We start from the raw sequence: 19,599 nt of genomic DNA, 5'->3' as shown, positions 1-19,599 counted from the left end.
CAAACCGGTACAGGGGGCGTGGCCACAAATTTAGGGGGTGTTGCCACGTGTAGAGGGGTGTGTCAACTTGGCCACGCCCCCACCTGAGGACAGTCCAAGTCCCGCCACACCAGTCAGTTCATGGGGCTCAGTCAGTCAGTGCACTGACCTGGAATCCAGATATGTCAAGGACGCATGAGCTGGCGGCCTTTACTGTGCGGACAGCCCCATAGTATAGTGCGGGAGCGGGTGAGCTGGGCGGCGTGCTGACGTCACGCTTAGCTTGCATGCTGGCTGCCGGGATTTCGCGCAAGGCACCACTGGGAACGGGGGCAGCCACACTGTTACACAATTACCTCCCCTGGGCCCGGTCAAATCCATCCATAAGCCATCGTCTGCGGAGTCAGAGGAGTGGCTGCCTCTTTAGAAAACTGGTACATCGGTACATTTATTTTTTAGCCGGTACAGTCCGTTAAAAATCGGTACTGTACCGGCTAAAACGGTACAGTTGGAGGGTATGATATTACAGGCTGTGTTTGAAAGATTTTATTTATGGCTGTTGTTTATCTCTCTCCATTTTATCACTTTTTAAGGCTTAGTACATCTCCCCCACAGTGAGATATGAGTTTTCATTTACTGGACCATTGTAGGCCTTTAACCCCTTCGGGGGTATGGCCAGAAATTTCTTGGGCTGAGCTGCACTGCAGAGGCGGGCTCTCCGGAGAAATTTCCGTGCTTGCAATGTACAGAAAGGGTGCCCCAGTGTTTACAGCTTGGCGAGAAGTAGGGGTGCTCGGGGAGGTTCGGCCGCGAATCTCCCCAAGCGCCCCCCAACCTCTCCAAGTGGCCGCACACAGCCGAAGCCAGCAGCAGCACCAGATGAGCAAGGGCTGCTGAGGAAGGCAGCAGCTGCTCTGTCTGTGGTATTTCTGGGGCAGGACAAACTTGCCCTGGTAGGTTTGCGTGCCCCAGGAAAACCCACCACGGAAGGGGTTAAGGGTCCACTTAAGGGGGTCTGTTTATTGTGTTGTATTCTGTGCCATCAAGAGGGGGCAGGGGGTACTTTTCACCCAGGGCCTGGTTCTGTTGGAGGGACCTGGGTCCCACTCCCCCGCTGCAAGAGACCAGTGGAGTGGGAGTAGAGAGCAGAGGCTGCCACAGCATGTGGCTAAAGGTGCGTACACACGGGGGGAGATATATTGCTCAGTGTCTCCTTTTCATCAGTGACCAGAGATGGTCAGCCAGGCAGAGAGCAGGGACAGCTGGGTGGGAGCAGTGGGCAGCATGTCTGTATTCAGAGCAGGTCTGTGGCTATTTCAAATCTCACGCCAGCAGTTGTGGCTCCTGATTGGCTGGCTAAATGCAAGCTCCAATTGGCTGGCGAGAGTTTTGAAATAGCCTGCTCTGAATACAGCCAGGCTGACCTCCGCTATCCAGTAGCGAACGCAGGGAGGGTTTCTGAGTACCCAGAAACCCCCCCAGGAGTCTAAGGGCCCTAGGCTGAAAGCTGAGGGTCCCCTCTTTCCATGGGTACAAGAAATTAAAAAATCGGCCCTTGGGAACCGAAGATATCTGACTTCAAAGCAGTGGTCCCCATCCAAGCCTGTTAATTGCTCTTCCTAGTCAGATATTTCAGGTTCTGTCTGACTTAGAGTTTTTCTGAAGGTCTATTTCAAAAGCAGGGACATTCCCCCTTTGATGGACACTAGTAGCTTGTTCCCAGAACCAGAGATATCAGCCTTTCAGCAGCTGGTTACTGCTCCAGCTCCACACACCTGGTATGTAGTTCTATATACTCGTTGGTAGATTGCTCTGCCTCCTGAACTCTGATCCCCTAGTCCCCAATATCATTTGGTATGTGGGATTCTCTAGTTTATAATTCCATTAAAATCTAAGAAATCTATTTCTGGGAACTGGAGATATCTGCAGTCAAGCAAGCATATATTTATACATTTGTACATTTATACATACAATATACATTTGGTCTATCTATAATACTTTAACTGACCCGGCATATTTTGGGTCACCTAAGTGTCCATCTCTGTGCTGTGCGCCGTCCCTCTGGAAACCCCCTTCTGAAAATCCTGCGTTTGCCCCTGGCTATCTGCCTGGCTGTCACTACTTTCTCCTGGGTGGCGGCTGTCCCCGTTACCTTGAGCAGCACCACATAGGGCGGTATTCAATGAGGCTGATTCGCCAGGTTTTTATGGCGATTTTGTGCTGTAAGGCGAATTTCTGACTAAAACGGTGAATCACCCTATTCAATGACCTGATGGCGAATACATTTCAAGGTTTTTTTTCGCCATGATTCACCGAGTAGCAATCGCTATCTTTTTATGGTGAAGTGGAATGTGAACTTCTAAAATAAAGTGTTTTGTTTTTTACATTTGGTGTCAAAAAATCAGGAATTTTATTCTGAGGAGGGGCATGCTATTTTTATTCATGTGCTGTAAGCACATGAATATATATTTAATTAAATTTTTTTTTTTTTTTTACACTGACCAGCCAGCAGGGGGCGCCGGAGCCAAACCACTCATTAGATATTCATATATTCACTGCACCCGATCGCTACATATGCATGATCGGGTGTAGTGAATATACCCGGTCCCCTGCTGGCACCCCCGGGGGGCAGCCTGTGCTGCCTGGCTCCCGGGGAGCTCACCTCCCTCCCACAAACGTTCTGGGGCAGGCAGGGAGACTTCCATCTCCCTGCCTGCCGTCGTCCTCAGGCTCCCTGCGGCGTTCGCCGCAGGAGCTCAGATTCGCCGGTCAGGGGCAGCGAGCCCCTGACTCGTTGAATACCGGAGCCGGCGAGGCTCCGGAACGCGGCGACCAGTGGCAAATGTGCAGCGAATCCTAAACAGGATTCGCTGCACGTCGCCGGTATTCACATTGAATACCGCCCATAGTAAGGCACCATAGTATTCAGGGTCCTGAGAGCAATTAAGAAGACACTGTCTGAGGGACAAGCTGGACCTGTCTCTCTTGAGATCCCTGGAACACCCCCAGGGAGCTGCCGGGAGAGTTCAAGAGGAATTGAATGTGATACATTGTGGGTGCTAAAATGCTGATAATCTGATTCCGATACATCATATCTGCTGCATATATGGTCTACAGCAGGGATGGGGAATCTTCGGTCCTCCAGCTGTTGTTGAACTACACATCCCAGCATGCCCTGGTACAGTTTTGCTATTTAGCTTTGCTAAAACTGTTGCAGGGCATTCTGGGATGTGTCATTTAACAACATCTGGAGGGCCAAAGGTTCCCCATCCCTGATCTACAGGATCCAATCTAAGGCTCATGGGAATGCACATCAGATCCGATCATATGCTAAACATGTACAATTTGGGTAGATTTCACCTGATATATCGGCCCAATCCAGTGGAATCAGGTGAAATCGTCCCAAATCGGACCTGTGTGTTGGCACCTTTAGATTAGCTTTTCATACGGAAAGACTTTGTACAGTAAATCACACATTCAAGAGTTAAGTAACACTGCTTATTTTTGTGGGAACACAAAGTCAGCCCACACAGTTAACCATTGATGTGTGCTGTTGTACCAGCATGTCCATCCAGGTCAAGCTGGCTTCTTTAGGAAGCAGAGATTGAGTAGATGAAACATTGAAAGAGGAGGAGAGAAGGTGCTGGGAGAGTGTGGGGGGGGGGGGGGGGGGGAGGTAGCTGCTGCTGCTGCCTCAACAGAAACTTATTATTACCCTTAATTTACATGGTGCTACAGCACCTAATTACAGAGTACATAAACAAATAAGAAAAACAGTGACTTACCGTATAATACAACAGAGAGAAAACAGGATAAGGGGTAGAGATAAGGGCATAACTCAGGGTTGCCTACCCTCCTGGAATGGCTGGGAGGGTTACAGAAATCGTGTCAACCTCCCAGGCCCCCAGAAAGGTAGGCAAGCCTATAGAAATCTGGGCAGCACCCCCCACCGTGGCGGGGGGGGGGGGGTCCATGGGAGCAGATGACGTGAATCGCATCACTGTAGCCCCTCACCCCGTGCAATGCCTGAAATACCAGCATTGCATGGTGGGGAAGGGGCCACAAAGACGTAATCACGTTGGCCAAGCTCCCACACTGGTAATCCACTGGCCACCCTGCCTCACTAAACTGGCTGACCTCCATCCAGGAAGTAGGCAACTATGGTGTAACTACCATAGGTGCATGGGGTGCAACTGCTATGGGGCCCACAGCTGTCACACATGTTATGTTATGAACAGGGGTGTTAGAAACACTTTCCTACCTCTCAAGTGTCTCTCCAGGCTTACTCTGCACTGTACACCCAGGAGGGTGACTCTAGATACACATGCTGCTGACAATCCAGTTTCTGGTGTGCACGTTAGCTCTTCATACTGTAGCACTCTCTCATGACTCTGCTGCCGCTGCCTCACCCTGTAATACTCAGTGCTGCTCTCTGCCATTACTACAGGCTGTGGCCACACCAAATACAAACCAAAGTTCCCTCCATTCGCATGGTATGGGCAAAGCCATCTTGGATTCAGTACCATGGTCATTTCCAGCCCATCACAGACTTCCTGTTACTGACATCACAGACTCCAGCCAATCCCTGTGCAGCTCTCCCTATATCATCATCTTCATTATCATTGTCTTCGTTATCTTTATTGTCATCATCATTATCCTCATTGTCTTCTTCATCAGCCTCTTCATTTGTGTACGTTGGAACCATTACTGTACTGTCTAGTCCAGAGACTCCTGCTCCCCGAAGAGGGTATCCATATTTCCACTAACTTATGCAGCACAGCTATATCAAGGAACCCAGCTTCCGTTTCACTCCAGCTTCCTCTCAACAGAATCCACAAAACGTAACAGTTTGCACTGACTCCATGGATCCAGCCTCCAGTCAGGACCAGGGACTCGCCCCGGTGCAACAGCTGGCAGCCCGGCTAGACCAGCAGGAGGCTGCTCAAGGTGAAGTCATCCAAGCCCTTTAGGAACTGTCTACACGGCTGGATACAATCCAAGCTACTCTGCAAAGAGGACAAGGAGGGGCGGGCGCTCCCGTCCAGTCTGGAAATTCAGTACCCCCGGTACCGGTCACTACTGCTCATCTACAATTACCCACTCCAGCCAAGTTTGATGGCAATCCAGACTCTCAGGGGTTCATCAACCAATGCGAGATTCACTTCGAATTACAGTCAAGCTATTTTCCCACTGATCGTGCTAAAGTGGCATACAGTATGTGATTTCTCTGTTGTCTGGATCTGCATTAAATTGGGCATACCCTCTATGGGAGAAGGCTGACCCCCTGTTGACCGATTACCGACATTTTATTTCTGCATTTAAGCTTATCTTTGATGAGCCTGGGCGAATCACCTCGGCCACGACCGAGATTCTTCGTCTTCGCCAGGGAAACAGATCGGTAGGCCAATATCTGGTCCAATTCAAAATTTTGGATTCAGAGTTAGCCTGGAATGAAGAAGCCCTTCTCGCAGCCTTTATGAATGGGCTATCAGATCGTATTAAAGATGAGTTGGCCGCCAAAGACTTACCCACAGAACTCGAAGAGTTAATCTCCTTATGTACAAAAATCGATCTCTGCCTCAGAGAGAGAGCTCAAGAAAAAGGTGGTACAGTATCCAATCGTCCCCTCACCTTTCCCACATCTTCACCATCTCCATCCGGAAAGGAACCCATGCAAATAAACTGGTTCAAATTAACCCCTGAAGAACAAAGACGTTGTCGCACAGAACAGCTGTGCATGTATTGTGCTGATCCCACTCATGACGTCCTAAACTGTGCTAAAAAACAGGAGACGCCAGATCCTAACCTGCAGAGGAGGGTGCAGGTTAGGGGTAGTGACATCCTCTCCTAAGATTCAAGACTGCATTCTTCAAGTGGCCCTACAAGTCAGTCGAGGTTTCCAGCAGTTGTCCGCACTTTTAGATTCAGAAGCAGCAGAGAATTTTATCACTATGGACATCGTCAGGTGGTGGCATCTTCCTACCATCCCACTGAGCCATTCCGTCTACCTCACAGTGGTCGATGGCAGTAGAATATTGGGAGGAACTATCACTCTCCAAACCCAACCACTGGTCTTACGGATAGAGGCCCTTCATTCCCAAAAAATTCAATTCTTCGTCATTCCCAAATCTTTGTATTCCTTAGTCCTGGGTCTTCCATGGTTACGTATGCATAACCCTAAAATCAACTGGGTCTCATCTCAAATCCAAGCTTGGGGACCATCCTGTATTCATACATGCTTACAAACTGTGGTACCTGCATGCCAGCTCACAGTTCGGGTTCCGGAGGGTCTACCAATTCAATATAAGGAATTTTCGGATGTTTTCAGTAAAGTGGCTACTGAAATACTACCTCTCGTCCCTGGGACTGTCCAATAGATCTTGTTTCCGGGAAGATTCCACCCAGGGGTCAACCCGCTATCCTAGCCAGAACTGAAGCCATGACCAAATATATCCAAGAAAATTTGGCCAAAGGATCCTCACCAGCAGGAGCAGGCTTCTTTTTTGTCAAAAAAAAAAAGATGGAGGATTAAGACCATGCATAGATTACAGGGGGCTTAACAAAATCACAATCAAAAACCGTTACCCCCTTCCTCTTATCACAAACTGTTTGATAGAATGAGTGGAGCAACCATTTTTACAAAACTTGACCTTCGCGGGGTATACAACCTCATTAAAATACGGCAAGGTCATGAATGGAAAACCAGAGATGGGCACTATGAATATCTCGTCATGCCTTTTGGCCTAAGTAATGCCCCTGCGGTTTTCCAATCTTTTATGAACTAGCTGTTTCGACATCTTCTATACCAGCATGTAGTAGTATATTTTGATGACATCTTAATCTACGCTAATTCTTTACAGAAGCACAGAAACATGGTCCAAGAAATCCTTTTTCGCCTTTGGAAAAACCATCTCTACTGCAAAATGGAGAAATGTATTTTTGAAGTTAAACCCATTCCCTTCTTGGGCTACATAGTTTCCGGCGCTGGTTTGGAGATGGATCCTGCTAAAGTCAAGGCTATCCAGGACTGGCCTATACCTCAGACCATCCGAGGGATACAACGATTCCTCGGATTCTCCAATTATTATAGGAAGTTCATTAAAGGTTTTTCCACCAATGTAGGTCCTATAACAGCTCTTACCGAAAGGGTACCAAACCTTCTAAATGCTAAACCTTCTAAAAAGAAGCAATCAGGGCGTTCCGCATACTCAAAGAGAGATTTATTACTGCTCCTGTCTTAGCTCAACCAGATATTTCTCTGCCATTTACAGTCAAGGTCGATGCATCTTCTGTCGGGGTGGGAGCAGTCCTTTCTCAGACAAAGACAAAGGGATATTCACTAGGAATAATAATCAGGCGCTTAGACAGAAACTGTGTCCCCAAGAAAGCAGCTGCTCAAATGTGGGGGTAGTCACGCTCCACTAGAAAAAAACAGAACAAGGGACAAGCACAAGGCGAGTCAAGCAGCGCTATAAATGAGTGACAACACCAGATGATTGGAAATGTATCACATTTTTTTACTCACATAGAAAGATACCTGAAAATACAATGGTACAATAGAAACAGTACAATGAATTAAAAAAATAAGAAATAAACAATGTAAAATGATAAAAAATTTATGTAAATGTTGAAAGACAATAGCCACTCCTCAATGGATTAGTGTGAAAGGGATGATGAAAAGTTATCACTTGTGGGAACAAGGTAAGTGCACATTACCGGATGGTGATTTCAAATCCTTTGTAGGTAGAACAAAGATGGTGTCCCCACGAGGGATACGGCTCTATTAGTTGCCGCTGGAGGAAAGTTGTAGTAACCGCTCACTGGTGTACTCTGCCCTCCTTTTGGGGTGAGTAGTTATCGATTGAGTCACCGGAGGGATCCTTGGAGCGGTATCCACCAAATTTGTCGCCACTGAATTGATTAATGAATCAGGCTTCCGTGCACAGTTGGAATCTCACTGATACAGGTGATAGATGGTATCCTTTGGCCACCTGGAGGTCCCGTGCACGGTGTCCGCCGATGTGAATAAAGGGGGTAGCGATGGTGGAAGAGGCAATGTCCACAGCAAATGGGTGGTCCTCACACACTATCCTGAGGCTGGGGAATAGCACCTAACGCGTTTCACTGCGTCCTGCAGCTTTATTAAAGGTGTTTTGGCTGTGTACCTGGCTCAGGTATATATACCATACTTAGGCCCTTATTCTGAATCGTGCGGCCGGAGCCGCACACGGTGCTCCGGCCGCACAAACCAATCCCCGCCCACACTACGGATCGCCACGGCCGTCCGTACACGGACGGCTGGCGATCCGCATGAAAATGGTGGGGCGTACGCCTCCACCATGGTGGGAGCTGCCCCCTGAATTCGATGGTCGTCGACCATCGAAGGCAGGTCCGCGCGCCCCAGCAGCTCCCGCAAGCTGAGACCACACGGACAATCGTCCGTGTGCTAGCTTGTATGGGGGCTGAGAGCTGACATCCGGCGACGTCAGCTTTCCGCCCCCATGAGTTGCGTCATACCCTCATTACCATGCATACGCCCCGCGTTTGCATGGGAACGCCCATGAAACGCGGGGCGTATGCATAGGGAAATGAGGGTATGAAGCCCCTCACGCCCCTATACGCCCCCTTTGCGGCGGACGAAATACGTCTGCGGCGAATTCGGCTGCACATGCGCAGATTGACCTCTGCGCATGTGCAGACTGAAAACATCGGCGGTACGGCCGCACGCGGCCCGTACCGCACGATTCAGAATAAGGGCCTTAATGAGGAAATCAATGACAGCTGTAAGGTGTCATCAGTATAATTTCATAAACAATACAGCAAATCATATAAAACTGGGGAGGCAGACATAAATCACCACAGGGCAATATATATAGTTAGTACTCACAATTAAAATTTATGCTGAAACTTTTATTCAGATATATGAGTTCCGATCACATGATCTGGGTTAGAGTTCGCTCTGCAGGTGGGTCTCTTGACTATATAGCATTATTGTGTTCTTATTATATCACAGAGTAAGATGATCCCACATCCAGAGCGAATATATCAGTTATGAGGAGATTATATAGAAAATGTACATATTATAAAATAGGTGGAACGCAAATGCGTTCCATATGGGACATGGGACTACTTCCGCCGTCATCCCAGAAGTGTAAGATGAGTTCAGCGGCATTCTAAGCAAGGTAGAAGGAGAGAGACAAATGGAGCCAATCGCTGTGTTTATAGTGACATTACTGGTCACCTGTTAATCATGTGACCACGAGTACGGAACTATCAATGACGTTGCTGGTCACATGTACATCACGTGACCGCAACAAATGCAGATGGTTACCAACATCCGTGCAGTTATTTCTCCAAGAAGTTCTCTCAAGCCGAACAAAAATATGCTATCGGAGACCAAGAGTTACTAGCCATCAAAATGGCCCTTGAAGAATGGCGCTACTTACTCGAGGGAGCAGTCCACATTGTGAACATCATCACGATCACAAGTATCTTTTGCATTTAAAGAATGCTCAATGTCTCAATCCACGACAGGCCAGATGGGCATTTTTTTTCTCCAGAGTTTTAATTTCAAATTATCCTTCTGTCCAGGAGTTAAAAATAGCAAAGCGGACGCTCTGTCAAGATCATGGGAGGTAGGAGAGGAGTCTAACATTTCCAAAGGGAATCCCATAATCAATCCTCTTGTATTTGCTGCAACGGAGGTCAAGCCTTCAATTCCACCTGGGAAGACCTTATAGGGGAGATGATGGGCAGTGGTCTCTGGAGGTGCTCGCATTCTGCAAGGTGCATACATACAAGGCATGTATGCAGAGTGATCATGTAAGCTCAGTGTATTGCTCAGTGCATTCAAACTGAGGGATTTTCACCACCTGGCCCAGCATTTTTCACAGGGGTTAACCAGTTTCCACAATAGGAGACTGTGGAAAATGGTTAATTTGGACAGCCCAACAGATGGCGCTCACCTCTCATCGCCTGGCCATACACATAAGCAGTTATTAAAATTCCCATAGCTGGGAGTGCTGTTGCTAGTAGTGGTCTGTAATACAGATGGAGCAGCTGTCATTAGAGCGGCTCCTGGCGATTCTATTGCCATATGCCATCTCTCGCCATGCGCACTCATCCGCCAGAATGGAGTGCAAACACGATTATCTTGTGCAATTGGCTGGTGCAATCACCAAGTGGCACCGCTGAATGGCTTCCTGGGTGCTATACAGCTCAGTAAATATATGTTCCCCATGTCCATCATTAGAGTACATCTAGTGCATATCTGTACATGTCCTACATCTGTACTGGATTACCTGTCTACCTACCTGATGCTGAATGGCTGCCTGGGTGTGGCACAGCTCAGTAAATATATGTTCCCCATGTCCGTGTCCCTCATTAAAATACGTCTAATGGTGCCCATAGACGGTCCGTTCCCGGACCGTCCGTTCTGTACTATGAGATGCGCGCTCCCGCGCATCTCATCGTACGGTACAAAAAGTATGTGCTGCACATACTTTTTGTACTAGGTACACATCGCATCGGATCACAGTGCATGCACAAGGCATGCACTAGGGATGCGATCCGATGCGATGCGTGCTTATTAAGCGCCGAACGGATCCGTTAAACGGACCGTGTATGGGCACCTTAATGCATATCTGTATGTGTGATAGATATATGTACTGTCATTGTTACTTGTTCCTACCCTGGTTGTTGCACAGCAATCCAGATCTAATTCCTAGTACAGTATATGCAAGTATACCTGGCCAATAAAGCTGACTGATTCTATTAGCTCAAAATCGCCTGGTGACTGTTTTTTTTTGGCCTTTTGGGTATAGAGCTGGCCATCAATCATCAATGTTTCACAGCCATCAATGGTTTATGTATGATGTCTAAAGGTTCCCATACACTGCTGCAACGTCTCTCAGCAGTATTTGGACACCCGATACCCTGGCAAGCCACCAGGACCTTCCCGGCGGCAGGGACGCATGCGATCCGTTGTGATGGTTTGCATGCGTCCCTGCTTCCCACCAGGAGGGAGGTCCCAGGATGGGTGGTCGGACGGGCAGCAGGTCCGACCACCCGGTCGGGTCCGATGCGCACGGGACCGCGCATCGGACCCGATGGCATGTCAGGGAGAGGCGATTTGGTCCGACTTAATGGTCGCAATCGGCCGAAGTCGGACCAAATCGCCTCAGTGTATGAGCACCTTAACAGTTGTACCACCGATGGAGGAATCTATGTTAAGGAGGCCACACATGCACCGATGCGGACGGTGCGATGCTGTACGATGGGGTGCGTGCTCCCGCGGCACCTCATCGTACAGTACAAAGAGTATGTGCTGCACATACTTTTTGTACTAGTTTTTTCTAGCACAGCATCGCATCGCATGCACATCGTATGCACAAGGCATACGATGCGATGCTATGTGTGCTAGTTAAGCCCACAACGCACGCCGGGATCGGTGCGTGTGTGGGCTGCATTAATCCACTGCATAGTAGATTACCATAGATGGCCGACCCTAGATGATATTATAAACTTTCTGGCCTCAGTGCCGGAGCTCCAGCATTAAAAAGTGGGCGTGATTGTATGTTATGAGGGTGATCGCCCTGTTCACCCTCCTCCTCCGTATCCGCCAATGATCTGATTCACCCAACCGCGTCACTGCTACTGGGTTTAGAAGTTTTCTTTCTGCTTATACAGTCACCCAGCTACTGTGCGGCCGGTTACGCTCCAGGCTCCACCCGTCCCATACTGTAGTGACAACCCGCAATCCGGCCCCTTGCAGTAACAGGCCCATGGTGCGTTGTACATGTTGCTACCCGGAACTTTGATCACACCGGACCTCCACTTCCGGTTCCTCCATCTTCCCACAATCCCCCTGTGCTACGGCCGCCTGACTGGGCTGAGGGAGGCGGACAGAGGCTGTGGAGAGGGAGCGCAGTGTGCCCGGGCAGGCAGAGGCCGCTCAGCATCGATCATGTCGGCTCAGGCCCAAATGAGAGCTCTGCTGGACCAACTGATGGGCACGGCCCGGGACGGTGAGTGCAAGGGGTCCAGTCCCCGGTGGGAACGGCGATATTGAGGCCTGGTCGGGATGCTCAGGACCAAGCTGGGTCTACAGTGGTTGCTATCGCTCTGCAGGGTGTCCCACAGCGAAGTCCCTATGCCGGGAGCGGCGCCTGATAACTGCGCACACATGTGGCGGCGGCTCTGCTTCCAGCTGTTGGGCTACGATGTAACAGCACTGGGCCCCGGGGTGGGTGCCTCATAGCCATACTGCTGGGGGTGTGCTGGCCTGGCGGTAATCTACACTGGCCATATAGCTTGCACATATGTATGATCTAACATTGAACTGAACCTGTTAGAACGTGGTTTGTCAGCACTCTTGGTCTCTTCTTCTTGGTTGTGATGCATAGAAACAGTAATTGTGCTACAAATCCCCTATGTGGACACTAATGCTGCCATTGTACTAATTTAGCTAATTCTAGCCTTTTAACCATCTTGGTATTAAACAGTGTAAACCTATAATGCAATTTTTTTTAACATTCTTTACATAGCATTAATATAGCACCAGCATGATGCCATCGGCATTATGCTATCTTTATAGTAACTGTCAACATTGAACGGATTGCAAGTTGTACTTTATAGAACAAAATAACTTCTTTCCCTTGCTTTGTCCCATTTGGTCGTAAAACATAATTTCTGGTCCCTTGATTTCCGAGTCAGTGGAATTTGTAGCACTGCAATCTATCTAGAAGCATATTCAACTAATCGCTTCACTAATATGGTTATCCAGGGTGCAAAATCTCCGAAAAGTGTACCTCATTTAATTTAATGTCTCCTGTAATGTCAGTTTTTGGCATACTTTTTAAATTAGACATGCAGTCCATGGATTAAGCAATGAATTTGTAAAGCAAAGAACACACTCTGTGATATGCCGTCCGATTACATGGCATACTGCTCTGTTTATATGCACATAGTCGCTAGCGATGATGCTAGGTGCTGCATATCAAACCTAGTGATGTCATCGATGTTAATGAAGGATGAAACAGTGATCGTTCCTTCATTAACATCACTGTGTATGGGTTATTGGGGGTGTTGGAGCGACTCCCTGCCACTCCTGTGTGCAACCGGTTTAAGATTAAATTCAATATGCATACCAATAGGCGAACAATTTTATCATTGCATGCCACTACTTAAGGCATGCGATGCGATTTTTCATTGTAGAGACCCGATTTTTAATTGTATAGTCAACCATGGGTGATTTCATAGCCCCACTATCCAACTACGCATGGAGTTGATTTTATATAGTCTGGCGAGCCCGAAGCATGGCGAGTGGACGTGGATTACTTTACATGTATTCTGCGTCCCCTCGCGGGGCTCGCTGCACTCGCCACACTATATTAAAACAACTCCATGCGTAGTTGGATAGTGGGGGTATGAAATCACCCATGGGTGACTATACAATTAAAAATCGGGCCTTTACAATGAAAAATCGCATCACATGAATGTATGCCACTATATTGCATGCAATGCGATGAAAAAATCGGGCGCCCAGATATTACATAAGTACCAAGAAAACTGTAAACTTTTATATTTTAATTGCCTATTTTTTAAAACTTTGCTGACCCTGAAAATTTACTTTTTGACACTGGATGTTCTTGTAGCTCCGCTGCAAAAAAATTATAATGATCATAATTCCTATAAAACGGTTTGCTCAAATAGCTGTATTTGAACATAGAGTTTTGAAATAAAGGTGTCTGAACCTTTATGGTGCAGTACCTCTGCTGTTCACCCATCTTGCCGCTTGGTATAGGACAGGTTTGTGCTGGTAATATACAAAAAAATAGTAGCGCTAAATAAAGTAAAAGCAATATCACATTTATTATATAAAATGCACAGATAAAAATGAATGGGTTAATAAAACAAATGCACCAGCACCTATGAATGATAGTTGCCTAGGGATAGGGTCCATTCCTATATATGTCGCCTGTTTCCGGAAAAGGGGGAGTATCTCTTCAAGTAAGATGTAAATGATATTTACCGCAGGTAGTCCCAAATGTGGTTCTTTAATCCTTACTTAGGATGGCATTGAAGCAAGTCCAACAGATGGTTTTTTTGAGGGTATTTCCTCAGGACTCCATATAAACGGTCTGTTTGAAGAGTGTAGCAATCCGGTGGCGGCTGGTCTGGATCCCAAAAGATGGTGGGTGGCAGAGTTGGCAAAGTTGGCTGGCAATAGGTAGCTGGTGCAAGGTGCCTGACGCGTTTCGCTGCATATAGGAGCAGCTTTATCAAAGGATAGTCTCATGGTGTTTGTCTGGGGTTTATATACCCCTCCCATTATTGGTAAGTAAGTGCACCTGTGCATGCATAATTCACAATATAGACAAATAATATAAAAAACGAGGAGAGAATGATCTATAAGTGGAGAGGCATAAGGATATATATATACAGTAATAACGAGTGGTTAATATTAATACAATCTTAAGAAAAACAAAAACAAGGTCAAAGTTTCATAGTAGATGATTGGTCAATTTTTCCGCTGGTCATTGGTGACAGAATACGTTGCTAAGGATACTTGACAACACATTTACGTTAGCCCAATCAGGATCTAACTTCCGTGGACACGTGGGACGGAGCACGGTCACATGGTCTGGACATGTGATCGGCTGAGGCAAAATGCGGAAGACGCCGCTTATTGGCGTGCGTTTCAAGCCTCAGAATCGGCGTATGTTGCCGGAAGTAGCGGGTGTCACGTGATCCGCTCTCTTCCGTCCCATGTGTTCACAGGAAGGCAGTTCTCGCGTTAAGAGACGCGTCATACATAGCAGTGAGGCAAAGTGGTTAGAACGATTGCCATCTTGTGGACAAAATTTATAATAACAGCAAGCATCACGAAATAGAAGGAGATATTAGACTTGATTGCATTTCTATTGAGATAAACACATTCTGAAGCTATATATAGATAGTAATCTTCAATAAACATTATTCTAATGTCAAGAGAACATATACACATGTATATGAAAGTGTACAGAAAATAAATAAAAATATTAAATAATAAAAATAAAAATAAATATAATATAATAGATATAAATAATATAAATTCATTATAAATATAGAAAAACATATATAAAAAAATATATATAAAAAAAGAGAGAAAAAAATATATATATATATATATATGTACATATTTAATATAAATTAAATCACACTATTTAGTTCTACTGCCTCATTGAGGCCATTTGGGAAAATTGAATTCATTTGATACATCCAGAATACTTCTCTTTTACAGAGTGTTCTAAATCTGTCTCCACCCCTGATGGTTTTGGGGATAGACTCAACACCTATAAGCTTCAACTTTTTAGGGTCACTGGAATGGCTCTCTAAAAAGTGTTTAGATACACTGTGTGTATGTACTTTATTAATTATGTTTCTGCGATGTTCTAAAAATCTTTGTTTTAGGGGACGTGTGGTTCTCCCCACATATTTCAAGCCACACTCGCATATTAGAACATAAATTACATAATTAGAATTACAGTTTATAAAGTTTCTAATGTCATATGGTTTGTCTCCATCAACCTGAATTTGGGTGGTTTTTCTGTCTATATATTGACAGGTGAGGCATCGTGTTTGACAGCATTGAAAGAAACCCTTGGGTTTTGGTCCTAACCACATGGTAGGATCTAAGGTTTTATCTTTATTTAATTTTTCTGGTTTAAGAAAACTTGGAGCTAATAAATTCTTTAGCGAAATATTTTTTCTGAAAACAAACTCTGGGGTTTCTGGTAGAATGTCTTGCAGCCATCGATCTCCTTTTAGTATGTTGTGATTTTTCTTTATAATATTCTTAATTTCGGTACAGGAATTGTTATATTTGGAAATGAAAACTATTTCTCGTTTACGAGGATCTACTTTTTTAGTTCTATTTTCCAATAAATCTTCTCTTTTAACCAGACTAACTTCAGATAGTGCTTTGTTTAAAATATATGTAGGGTATTGGCAGTGTTTGAAGGCATCTGTCAAAGTTTCTGCTTGTTCTTTAAAGGTGGACTCACTAGAACAGTTTCTTCGCAAGCGAAGAAACTGCCCTTTAGGGATATTTCTCTTCCAGGCAGGGAGGTGGGCACTCTGAAAATGAAGATATTGGTTTGTGCTGACTTCCTTAAAGAAGGTTCTGGTCATAATTTTATTATTTTGTATTTCGAGGGTTAAGTCCAAAAAGTCAATTCGGTTACGGTGGTATGTATGGGTGAGAATTAAATTGAAATTATTATTATTAAGGTGATTAACAAATAAAAGTGCTGAATCGTGATCCCCGGAAACAGGCGACATATATAGGAATGGACCCTATCCCTAGGCAACTATCATTCATAGGTGCTGGTGCATTTGTTTTATTAACCCATTCATTTTTATCTGTGCATTTTATATAATAAATGTGATATTGCTTTTACTTTATTTAGCGCTACTATTTTTTTGTATATTTCCTATCTATCCTAGGGGGACTCTCAATCCCCCTCATTAGTAGCTGCTTCACATCTCAGCCCATCACAGCGCCCATTTAGGTTGTTATACAACCCTTCCTGTGTTTTTCCCTTTTTTTGAGTTCTTTTTGGGCTGCAGTTATGGGTTGCTTTGTGAAATTCGAGGAGAGAATGAACAGGAGGCAACTTTATTTTTCTAAGTGGGAATCACCCCTTGAAGGTGACCACAATAATGTAGAATGCAATCTTAAGGATGATTTTTATGAATTAGAAAATCTGTTGAAACTGGAGATGCGACACTGGCTGGACAGTGTCAATCTCCAGAAATATGTTGATAAGAAAATGATACCAAGGGGATTGAGGCTCTTTAAGCCCTCAATATTTCAAGGTGACACTAGGTACCAAGACGAATGGGAGAAATTACTAGACACCTGCTCCCTAGCCCTTATGGAATTAGTGATCAAATTCCGGATAGAAAAAACTAAAAAAGCTGAAACAGACATTGAGGCCCTTAGAACCAAACTTGAACCTTTTGCGAGTACTAGAGAATTTAAAGAAAGAGATAACCTTATCACTGATAGAGTTTCTAAATTCGAACAAATGTTAATTGAAACTAAATGTAAAAAATTCAAAAGGGATATGGATGACTACCAAACTGGAGCCGTCAGGACTTATAGAACAAATAATAATAAAAAACCCTATACTGACACTTCCTCACAGCCAAATAGGTCATCTAATTATAGACGCCCCTCAAGATCAGAACAAAACAAGCCCTATAGACACTATAGCCAAAATGGAAGGGAAGAGAGATCAGGATATAACAAATCATTTCATTCTACTCAACCTGCCCATAAAAAAACGTATCAAGAAAGGGGCCATACCCAGGCCACTGATAAAAATAAACACCATGAAAGAGGTCCCAATCATACTAACATCTCGGACCTAGGTGCCAGACCCAAAATCAGCAGAGAAAAAGATACCCAAGAATCTGAGGTTTTTTTAGATCCCCTGATCAGAAGGAGACATTACAGCCCCCTCCCCAAAAGAGACCGTCAATTAGGGACACCCAAAAGACGAAGGGGTTCAAGTTACGAGGAAGAAGGGGGGGTAGACAGGTACAATACAAGAGGCGGAAACTGATTGCAAAAAATAAAAAGAGACCTACTACCATTTTTAATCTTTCCTCTAAAAAATTGACAACCACAGAAATTTCTTTGTTAGAACGTGGCCTCAAATTTTCACCTTCCCAGAGCCCTAATATCTTCGACCTATTCGTCGAGTTAAATAGATACATCCGAACTCTCTGTCGCAAACGTTACTTTGCGCAGAAGAAACTAGACCAAAATGTTGACCCAATCTCCTCCCCTATTGTTTTAGATTGTGAAGACAAACAAGCATTAGAAGATCTCTCAGATCTGCTGAGGGAATCAAAATCCCCCCAAAAGATTTTCGACTTAAAAAATCATTTTAAACTTCAGTCAGAGTTCTTTCCAATAAAAACAAAAGGCAGTAGCATCGAAAGTTTTTACAAAACCACCTTAGGAGACTTTAAAAGATTGTGCAAAGAATCTGAGCACAAGACCAACAAACACTCAAACCTTAATAAATGGGAACTTAAAGCGCTTAAAAAATTGACAAAAGACTCTTCTATAGTAATAAAAGAGGCAGATAAAGGGGGGGGCCTCGTAATTCAGAACCGTGCTGACTACATCCAGGAGGCTAATCGCCAACTGGGAGACACTAAATTTTATTCCAAATTGGACAAAGATCCAACTGCTACTTTTCAAGCTGATTTGTTCAATCTCCTTGAAGGAGCCAAAACTGAGGGGATTATTTCCAAACAGGAATTCCATTTTCTTTTTCACGAGCACCCCCTCACACCCATTTATTATCACTTACCCAAAATCCATAAGTCACTTTCTTCACCTCCTGGTCGACCTATTATTTCGGGCATAGATTCACTTACCTCTAACCTTTCATTTTATGTTGATTCTTTTCTCCAACCACGGGTCCCTTCCCTCAGGTCTCACATCAAAGATTCTACACATTTTTTGCAACTAATTCAAAATGTACAGTGGAAAGAGTCATATGCTTTCCTTACATTAGATGTACAAAGTTTGTACACGAACATACCACATCAATTGGGTGTTCAATCTATTACAGATAAACTATATGCTGATGGAGACCTGGGGGAAAATCACCAAAAATTCCTCACAGATTGTATTTTATTTATCCTCCAGCACAATTACTTTATATTTAATGACACTTTTTATTTACAGGTGATGGGAACGGCCATGGGGACCAGGTTCGCGCCGAGTTATGCCAACCTCTATATGGGGGAGGTAGAGGACTCCCTCATTTGGGGGGGCCCTTTCGGTGCGAACCTGGTCCTCTATGGCCGTTACATTGATGATTTATTTATGATTTGGGATGGGGATCACGATTCAGCACTTTTATTTGTTAATCACCTTAATAATAATAATTTCAATTTAATTCTCACCCATACATACCACCGTAACCGAATTGACTTTTTGGACTTAACCCTCGAAATACAAAATAATAAAATTATGACCAGAACCTTCTTTAAGGAAGTCAGCACAAACCAATATCTTCATTTTCAGAGTGCCCACCTCCCTGCCTGGAAGAGAAATATCCCTAAAGGGCAGTTTCTTCGCTTGCGAAGAAACTGTTCTAGTGAGTCCACCTTTAAAGAACAAGCAGAAACTTTGACAGATGCCTTCAAACACTGCCAATACCCTACATATATTTTAAACAAAGCACTATCTGAAGTTAGTCTGGTTAAAAGAGAAGATTTATTGGAAAATAGAACTAAAAAAGTAGATCCTCGTAAACGAGAAATAGTTTTCATTTCCAAATATAACAATTCCTGTACCGAAATTAAGAATATTATAAAGAAAAATCACAACATACTAAAAGGAGATCGATGGCTGCAAGACATTCTACCAGAAACCCCAGAGTTTGTTTTCAGAAAAAATATTTCGCTAAAGAATTTATTAGCTCCAAGTTTTCTTAAACCAGAAAAATTAAATAAAGATAAAACCTTAGATCCTACCATGTGGTTAGGACCAAAACCCAAGGGTTTCTTTCAATGCTGTCAAACACGATGCCTCACCTGTCAATATATAGA

At 44.8% G+C, this 19,599-nt stretch overlaps 1 protein-coding gene across 1 annotated transcript in view; it reads left to right on the top strand.

Annotated features, from left to right (window-relative positions):
* Positions 1-11,671: 11,671 nt before the first annotated feature.
* Positions 11,672-19,599, top strand: part of LUC7L (LUC7 like) — a 40,450-nt gene continuing 32,522 nt past the window's right edge. The window contains exon 1 of the mRNA XM_083153435.1: positions 11,672-12,005. Within this exon, the coding sequence (XP_083009561.1) occupies positions 11,777-12,005 (229 nt within the window). The 5' untranslated portion in view covers positions 11,672-11,776. The remainder of the gene's footprint in view (positions 12,006-19,599) is intronic.

This window comes from Crinia signifera, chromosome 7 (genome assembly GCF_055691185.1).
Source record: "Crinia signifera chromosome 7, ASM5569118v1, whole genome shotgun sequence".
In the NCBI taxonomy this organism is placed as follows: domain Eukaryota; kingdom Metazoa; phylum Chordata; class Amphibia; order Anura; family Myobatrachidae; genus Crinia; species Crinia signifera.
This window is presented reverse-complemented; position numbering and strand designations above follow the sequence as displayed.